At 43.2% G+C, this 10000-nt stretch overlaps 1 protein-coding gene across 1 annotated transcript in view; it reads left to right on the top strand.

Annotated features, from left to right (window-relative positions):
- The window catches only part of LOC125957262 (uncharacterized), a 31895-nt gene that overhangs the window by 17984 nt on the left and 3911 nt on the right, over positions 1-10000 (top strand). The window contains exon 3 of the mRNA XM_049689845.1: positions 6189-6307. Coding sequence (XP_049545802.1) covers positions 6302-6307 — 6 coding nt within the window. The 5' untranslated portion in view covers positions 6189-6301. The remainder of the gene's footprint in view (positions 1-6188; positions 6308-10000) is intronic.

The raw sequence follows: 10000 nt of genomic DNA, 5'->3' as shown, positions 1-10000 counted from the left end.
TCCCTGTTACATTTCTACAGTTTCCTTCTGCTACAAACATTACATTACATTACAGCGTAACTTTATTATTTAACTTTCTTCTTATCTCTGTACGAGGGCCTAAAACTAATATAAAAAAGGGATCAAAATGGTTCCCTCAGCGCACTTTTCTAACGCATCCATATCCTGAGAACGCCGAACTCACGAAAGGTCAACGATGCGTATGTAATGATTATTTTCATTTCCAGCTACTCAAACAAGCGAAACAATGAAACCACGGAACAGTACCCGGTGTCACCACACGCCCCCCACCCCTCCCTCCTCCCCACCAGTCGATTATCTGCTTTAGATGAGAATGTGAAAATAGAAAACCAGTCAACCGTAGACTGATTTCGCCACTGGTGACCTGAATCCCCGGTTCCGCTTGAGCAGGAAAGCTGGAAGAGCCAAACCACAGCAAAAGACCGATAACATGCCATCATCTCAAATGAAGACACGGCGAGAATTTTGGAAATTGAAGGCGCATTGAACTACGAAGATAGGCTGTTAATTTTTACTTTCATTTTTCACTACCCTGTAGGACAATACGTTTTGGTTCGCTACACTAATCCGACCGCAAGGATGTGAGAACGCCCTTGGCAAACTAACCTTTTGTTCACAAGGGGCCTTATGGCGACGTGGGACAGTTTGTATGAGATCTTTCCTACTGTTTCTGCTAGCAAACAATTTAGTGTCCGGTCAGTCCTGAGTTCAGCGGCTACAATCTCATGGACAGCATAGAAGATGGTATGAACTATGGCACCTTTACGAGGACCAGGCACAGTAAATATGGTGCTCGGCTACTTGTTGGTCTCTTTGTACGCCGGACACGTACTAGCTGTGTTTTAGTAGCCTGTCACCGCACGTTTTCTTAAACTTCGTCGGATTTTTTTCATATGCCTTCTATTCTTCAAATACTGCCATGTATTCTGATAGGCCACAACATTGCCAGTTGTCTAGATTGAAAAAAATATCACGAACGATAACAGATTCAGATGGATGGAAGCATTGCTTAATGAAAAGTATTCCATCCCATTTGATAGTGTTTATATGCAGTTAGTAAACGTAGTACACATAGGAGGATGACTGATGCGGCCTATTGTTGAAATAATCAGAGTGTACTTTGATGTGAAACACAATGAACAAGTATGGCTCTAGTAAATTTCTTTCAACATTTGCTTCTTCTAAGACCGTACTTGTCTTGACTATTCATCAACTAGATGGTAATACCCACCGTAGTGAATGATTACTGCCTATGAGTGTTTTTTTTCTTTTTATCGTCAAAAGCACGAAGCACGAAATGACCAGCCATTTCTCACGATTAAGACAATCAATTTGCTTGTGATAAAGCGATTACAGAACAACATTTCTTGAAGCATTGCTCTACTGGAACGGTATTAGTAACTTCTGACTTGTACTAGCTCCGTGTTTTTGCGGCCCTCATTGATATATCAGCATTGTTCCAACTACTATCTGTTTATTATTTAGAGTATGCCATCATACCATGCTCTTAAATTTTGCTACAATGCTTTACAGACCACAGATTACATACAGATTGGTCCTCTGTGCCAACTTATAAATTACGAATGTTCACAATGAAGAAAAAAATCCGACAATTCTTCAATACTTAAGAGACAATGTCGACGAGACGGTTTCAACGAGCCCACTCTGGGTAATATTAAACTGGTTATAAAGTAAACGTTTAATAATTCATCGTCTTAATGAAAAAGAACTCAAACGTGCAGCTGTGACATCGCCCCGGCCGATACCAAGGTTCTAACGATGCTTTGGGTTCACTAACTTTCCATCGCGTCCTGCTTTTTAGTGGGCTTATTGCCAAATACCACCGCTACCGTGCTGCACATGTAAATGAGCCAGAAACCATTTTCACATTCCACTTTTTTCATTCCTTCGTTCTACACCAGCGTTTGTAATCGTAGCCGGACCAAACTTTCAGCGCGATATATATTTTTCATCCTGCTTCATGAGGTTTCAATCGATAACCACTTTTTTCCCTCATCTAAAGTATTTGCCCTCATCTCTGCACTCATTTTTCGCACGCAATTTCCTCTGAAAGCATCGCTGCAGTTATAGACAACCAAAGCCGTCGGGAAAACCGTACTGCGGACTGCAAGATGCACCATACTATTCCCTTCTGACAGCATCCCTTTTTTGCACCCAATGCTTTTATCGAGCACACTGTACATTCAGCGCATTATAAATTATGCTTTCGTAGAACCGGCAGCAACCAGCATCGTTCGGGGTTTTTTTTTGATATGAGAAATGCGCACATTTTGTTCCACTATTTGTCCATCTCCCGCGTTCGCGTTCTTGTTTCTGGGCTCGCAATGATAAATGCATTTGCAGGAAACAGTAGGGTGACCACTCTAGCTGCGATTCGCATTCATCGGAATAGTTTTCCACTAAACATTGGTCAGTTTATGGGCAGGGTCCGTTAAATAGAAAATGGAACGTACAACGTGTCTGCTCGCTACTGCCCACGAACATTTATACTAATGACAAAATGAGCAAGAATGAGTGACACTCGAGCGAGTTGTTCTGTTGGAATTCCGTTGAGCAACTTGAAGTACTTTTGTAGAACTCCAAATAAGGTATAAGCAATGGCGATATACATTGCCATAATTTTGAAGCAATCATTCTAGCACATTTCTATTCCCAAAATGTTGGTTTCATTTCGGGTTTTTTTTCTCGTTCGTTCGATTGAAATCGTTCGACTTCATGTGTTAAGTCTGTCTCTTTGAGCCTGATTCCTGCGACCCTGTTACGTCATTTTTCATAATTAATTTGTTGTTTTGTTGGCAAGCGTACAGGCTTTTAGCTGCGTTGCCGGTCAAAGTCATCGTATCCATCGTTGTGCCAACGTGAAGCAAACAACGTTCATTATTTAGCAGCAAAATTAAATTGCTCCCGATAACGATATCTGCTGCCAATGGGCGGTAGGAAAACAGGATGAATTTTGCAAGTTTATGAACAATCCAGCTGCAAAGGTATTTTATGTAAACAAATGAAACAAATAGCAGCACACGGAAATGAGAACTGCTATTTGTAAGAGACATTGTTTTCCATTCATTTAATGTTGAACAAGAAAAGGTGTTCCCAGTGGGTGCATATTTCGAATTATTTTCACTGTGGCACCCAGAGGCTAGAGCATTTCCAGCATAAGCCAAAACAAATTAACACGGAATGATAAAATGGGAAAAGTTGTGATGCTAATGCTATCAGATTAATATTCATAAGCAGTCGTGTGATTTTTCCTCTTCATTTGTTGTTCACATGTACCAACTTTTTCAACCAACCACAAGATCCTCGCATAAAGCTCAAGCAATATATTATTTCATTTACAAAATGGTTATTGATTGCCCTAAAGGTTGTTTAGCGAAAAACCAAATTCAACCAACATACGCCTCATTCGTTCTTTGATATGTAAAATAAACCAGGCGTCTCCATTTCAGCAGGCGCCTCCATATCGGATTGCTTAGTTAAGTAAAAGTAGTAAACGATCCAAGTATCACCTTGGTAATCATACCAAAAACATCTCCAGCTGCTCTGTGTATCCGATAAAGTCGTTTAAATTGTTTCAAAATAACCAGAACCGAAACCCCTCGCCATCTCATACATCAGTGTCTATCACCAGACAAGCTGAAACATGCTCATCGTTCCATATCAGCCGACGGTTTGGAGAATTCACTTCACTCAAGTAGGATTAAAAATGACTTCTTCATCGCAGCATTTAGCTTCCCGATGGTAGCCCGTTCCTTTTTGGCTTCTAAGCTGAAGTCACTTTTAAACATAAGTCACTTGTCGCAGTGTCGTCGTCATCACCATCATCATCATCATCGTCGTTGTTTTCATCGTTGCCTTACACATTTAACCTGCTCAGGTTGTCATTCTCAAACCACCGTACCCAACAAGTCGCCCGCAATGTGTTTGCCAAGTTCTAGCAAACTTTGCTATCGAAGGCGAAAAATGTCTCGTCTTCTCTAAAGCCCGATTCTAGCTTATGCTTTGTTCGAGCCATTTTCTTATCTGGAGGCTTTTGTGAGGATAAACGAGGATACGGGATTCCTCCCATTCCTGAGAGCGCTCTCACCGTCTCTCTAGCTACCACTTTCAGCATATATTTTCCTGTGGAAAGAAAGCGATGACATGAATCGATGTGTATCACGCCTGAAAGACAGTAGAAAGAAAATTGCTCGAAAAACAATCGTTTTCTTGAAATTAAAATGTGAAGACACAATACGAACGAGACAAGTCTTCAGCGAGTGAGTGGAAGGCAACACATTGTCAAACCACCATTTGGTATGATTCTATCTTTCTATCTCCTAAATATTCGGTTGGGCTCAAGGATTGGAACGCATTTTGTGTGTTCCAAGTTGCTCAATTGCCAGGCATTTCAAACCACAAACACTCACTCGTTAAAATCCCGACGATTTCATTAAATTCTTATAACATTCGTTGCTGGTGGTGGTGATAGGTAATATGAAATTCCTTTTCATCACTCCTTTTTCAATGTCATGCACCACAGGTCACAGACACACGCACGCGTAGTTGTTGACTGTGCCGCACAGGAGTGTTACTGTGTAATTGTTTGATTTTGACTCTGCCTTTGCGTGGTTGAACGACTGACGAACGGCAAATCACCGGCCCAACCGTGATTACAATGACGCAGTCATAAAGAACGATTTTACGACACAGTATTAGTCGGTACGCGTTCCATCCACCGTTCGCGCTCGCGTTCTACAGGTAGACACTGATTACAGTACACATACACTTCAGGTGAGGTGGTGTTACGTACCCCGTCTTCCAAACCCTCCAACGGTACCATTAATCCTGCAAACACCTTCTCCGTTCACTGTGCTTTCCATCGATTTCCTTCGTCCCTTGGTACAGGTGCCAGAAACGAAACCTTTTACGCCATGTTCATGGCCAAATGGCACGAAGTAGGGACAAAAAACTGGACTTTAGCATTGCAGTGTCGTGTGGTCAGTCGACTGAAACCAAACATGAAATGGTGCTTTACGCGTATGACATGAGCCTCTAATATTAATCAGGTTTCGGTTTAAAAAAATGATAACTTTTACTTTGGGATATTTTAAACAATGTTCATCCAACTTTTTACATTTTTCTCTAAAACGGTGACGATGAATTGGATAAAAAATATGGTTATAAAAATGTGTTTCCCCCTTTTCTGTGCATTGAGTTCATGTTCAAGGGATGGCTTGGGAATGAAAATCAATAGCGTCATACTGCTGGCCATTCCTGGATTTCTCTCCCGATGCCGCCGAGCGCAGGCATGCCGTCGACGATCCCGAACTAATCGTGCAATGCATATTCAAAAAGCAGGGCTTCCAGCTCCAGGAGCAGCTGGAGATCGTTACACGCTAACGAAAAACAACATCCAACCATTTGCTTGTCAATATTGACCCAGAAAACCAATGGAACCGAAATTCAATATCCTGCAAAAGCCGCTATCTATCCGGCGACAGTGCGGTTAAAGAAACCATCCCTTCCCTTTCTACCCTGCTCGACCACATACTTTCGTTCGTACTGCTAGTTGCAGCTTGATTTCTGCTAAATGTCGTGTCCTCGATCGCCCAAAACTGTTTAGGAAACTGTGGTACTTCGATTCGGTAGCAAGGAAGAGGGCGAGTTCTCTCTTTTTGAAAACATCTGCTGACCTGCCGACGGAGCAAATAAAGCACTCCTGGGGAATTTCTCCTTGGAGAATATAGCATTTTGCATATTCCGCCTGCCGTGTGGGTCGATCTATTGGCAATCGTCCATTAATTTTGGTGGGCCTCTCTTGCTTTCGCATATCTTGAAGAAATTGCTAGAGACAACCACATCCGATCGCTGCCTGTGCCACAGGATCAATTCGTGCCGACTAATGCTCGTTCGATGTTGGTGCACATTGAGCGCAGCGATAAAACGTCTGTTGCACTTACTCCCTGCATCAACCGACCATCAATTACTCCAACGTAGACACTTCACCTAGCGGATGTTTTGCATTATTTCAATATATCATTCTTGTGCCTCAATCAATTTCATCCCACCCACCTCTTCTCTCTCTCTCTCTCGAACTCTCTCTCTCTCTCTCTCTCTCTCTCTCGAACTCTCTCTCTCTCGAACTCTCTCTCTCTCTCTTGTAGACACGGAGTTTTGCGCCGATACACCCAAGCTTCTCGTTGCTGACGTGGCACAAATCATAGAATCGTGTTGGGGATGAAAACATTGATCAAGATCGAACACCGACAGCAAAAGGATGCAGGTAAGTTGGGCACAATGTACGAGTACCGTGAATTTATGCTAAGAACAACTTTTTCCCCATCGACATCGGTGGTGCGTTTGTATGTTTGGATTTGCTGTGCTCGAAGCCTCTCCATTCATCATTTGTTCGACATTTTCAAAGGTACTGGCGGGCACAATCTCTTCCAAACTAAATTAACAAAAACAAATGCTTTCGCAAACCACTTGCTACTCACATCCGCATCCTGCGATGACCACACTGATGCCATTACCCACCTAACTCAGCGACCCCGTTGCATCATCATCATCATCGTCGTCGTCGTCGTCGGCGCCGTGGCCAGGCAGCAGGCTGGGTGGCTGGCTGGTCACGCGACTTTTCAGTGCTTTGCCTTGGAAAATCTTGAACGAAACTTTAGTGGCAACAAACTAGCCTTGGTGCCACCGGGTGCTGCCCTCTTCCCACCCTCACCAGCTTCGGGCTCGAGGGCTGTACTTGCGCTATGCTACTAGCACTACGCGGAAACTATCGTGGAATGAAATATGAACGCATTCCACACCCTCATCGCTAAGCATCAACCTTCTAGGGCAGAAGGAAGGAATGCTAACCACATCGCTGCTTGGAGTGGAGTTTCAGCGAAATCTCAGAAACGCGTACACGAGCGGCAACAGAAAAACCTCGCCAGTGCTCACTAGCTCGCTCGCTCACCCTCTCGTAAGTTAACACTTTCCAAAGCTATATAAATAATTCAGACGCCACCGCTGTCTAGCTGCGTCGCGGCGAACATTCCTTCCCAGTGGAACCAGGAAGACTTCCTGACGAAGCTTGGCACTTCCGGGAGCTATTTGCTAAAAATTTTGAGTTATGCTTCTTGTGACGCCAGAAGTCTCATAACTGTCCTTCCTTTTGACGAATTTGATAAACCAGAGTGCAGAGCGTGACAGGTCAAGTTAAATAGTCGAAGGTCACATCATCCTGCAGACATTAATGCTACCGTTGGTGGTACAAAATCTAATTTTGTTCATTCTTGGTGAAACATTAAGCCTACATGTTAATGGAAATTTAATTACAAAATGATCACTAACAGCTATTTCTGAACTTCGCGCTCCCTGGAGCGCTCCCATCATCGGCTAAACACTACACTAACACCGCATCATAATCATTAAGGCTCTTGGACAAAAGATTTAATGTGCGAATGAAACCAAAAACACCATTAGCACCGTGACGACTGTACTACCAGACTGCAACAAGGCACTGTGCATTTTTGTGCCCGAATTCTGAACCTTGAAACCTCGGAAATGTTACCCGGAAGTGAAACATGGTGCCACTGCCGGTGACGTGTGTTAGAATTCTATTGCATTTATGGCGTTCTGTTGTTGCGATGTTGGCCAGAGTCGCAATTTGGGATAATTTTTGCACTTCCACTGGCGGCGAAAGCCCCCGGGGTGGAGGGAGAACAAAGGAGAAAGAGGAAGCGAAACCCTTCATCGCGCTGATGATGTAGAGATGATGGTGATGTTGGTGATGTGATTGAATTTTCAAAACTCAATCATCATTAGCGTTCAGTCGTGACGACGCGACACTGGCAAGGAATAATTCGTAATTAATTCATGAGACGCCAGCGCTGCAGCAGCAGAAGCAGAAACAGGAGCAGGCATCCAACAGCAGGAAGAAGGATTTGTGATACCGACTGGAACCTGGCTTGATTGTGGTTCGCATGCGACACCACCGGATAATGGTGACGAACGAAGCAAGGCAACGGATTGAAGAGATTGATTGAACCAGTACCAGACCGGGGGAGGAGTGAGGGGATGCCTTCTCGGAAAATCTCCAAGACTTCCCGAGACACGTGACATGAGTCAACAGCATGATGTGACCGCCATTCACTTCCTGGTTCCATTCGAACGATGGAAAAGATCCTTATTCGCGGTTCAATTTCCAATAATTTCCGTCCACGAAATAAACCGCCTGGTATCAGCCACAACCGCCACATGTTGCTTATCGACCCATTTTGCGAAAAAAGGCAAATCCGTTCCATTGGAATATTAGAATGTATAAAACATGTTCTAATAGATACGGTATTCTTTCATTACGAAAACATATCGCTGCAGTCAGTTCTCGATAACGGTCAACAAAATCTACGAAGAGTCATCCCCAACGTTATGGCAAACGTTCAACAAGTGCTGCAGTTGATATTAAATTTTAAAATTTGAATAAACTGCAATTATTTCTCCATTAGCTATCCCAATGAGCTCTATCCACCAGGTTGTGGGTTATTTAATTTGCACGATTGCAAAGTTAAATACACCAGTTTATCCGGCCAGGCTATATGCGACACTGTTTCAACCGCAACGTGGAACGTCGTAAAATAACTTCAAACGGCCGCTCATTAACTACCGATAGACCTAAGCGTACGATAGACCGTATCTGTCCTAGTCAGGGGGTGTATGTGTGGTTGCATAGCGAATTACCACGCGTCAGTGGATGTACACCAGGGTGTGCAGTGCATACAGAAACGCATCAACATTGCTGCATCATTTACTATTTTAATTGCCAATGAGCTTTGGGGACTGGGAACTGTATTTGAATGGGCTCGCCCAACATGACAAGCATACCGTTCAGTGTTCAACCTACCATGCAATCAATTTGTTCAATTATTAGATGTTGGCGATGTCATTGACGACTCTTTTGTAGCAATTACCATTGGGACAGGAACGGTATTGTTCATGATTGGATTTTTATATTAATGTTATCCGTAAAGGAAACCAAAGGACAAATACGGGACAGATCCTTTATCATATAGAAAATGATCTGCCATAAAGGCCACTGTGCTACCCCCCAACCAACCACAATGAAACATTCATACCGCAGTAAAACGGTATCGGCACTTGCTTCGCACCCTCGTCACATTTCACCGATAGACAGCTATCGAATTAAGTGCAAATAATCGTGATAATCATCTACCGCGACTGCTGAATATCCAATTCCTCGAAGGCTTCCGCTTACCGGAATTAATTTCCCAAGCGACACATATTTTCACTTTCATTCCATTTCACTGCGCACACGGCCCAATTTGTAGCTCCCGACAATAGGTCGTGCACCCCTCGTCCTTCTTATGCCGGTTCGGAGACAGCAGCAAACAGAAGAACTGTCTGACTCTATGAGTTTCCGGTGCGCCTAATGGAAAACGTTTCGATAGCGGGAAAGATGCTGATGGAAGCATTTACCACCTGGCCATGAAGGGAATAAAAAATATTGAAAAGAAAATGAAACAATTCAATTTTCCACGAGACCTTCGTCCAATGCGACTGTTGCAGGTTGTACATCCACGTGAAGCTACAAGATAATTTATATTCTTACGGGTACATTTTCAATTCTACTATAATTATATTTTTTGCGCCATATTCAGGTATGTGCTATTGAGCATCTCGAATGATGTTTTTTAGAAGATCATGCAACCACGTCCATGCAAGAAATTACACGTTCTACCTCGTTAATTAACCGCCATTCAATCTAACCGTAAAGCCAAAGCCACCAGCAGCTAACTAAACACATATATGTTTACAGGCTTTTTGGTTAATTTAAGGTTCAGCAAAGTCGCTTTAGTTGAAGCTCTCGTGATTTCCCTATAGAGAGGTGCCACTGTATTTGACTGCATTGTACCGTTAGCCACAGCTGCTATACAATACGGTCTCGCTCGATGTTCCAAGACTATCC

Source organism: Anopheles darlingi, chromosome 3, assembly GCF_943734745.1.
Source record: "Anopheles darlingi chromosome 3, idAnoDarlMG_H_01, whole genome shotgun sequence".
In the NCBI taxonomy this organism is placed as follows: Eukaryota; Metazoa; Arthropoda; class Insecta; order Diptera; family Culicidae; genus Anopheles; species Anopheles darlingi.
The sequence above is the reverse complement of the archived record's forward strand: the minus strand, read 5'-3'. Positions and strand labels throughout refer to the sequence as shown.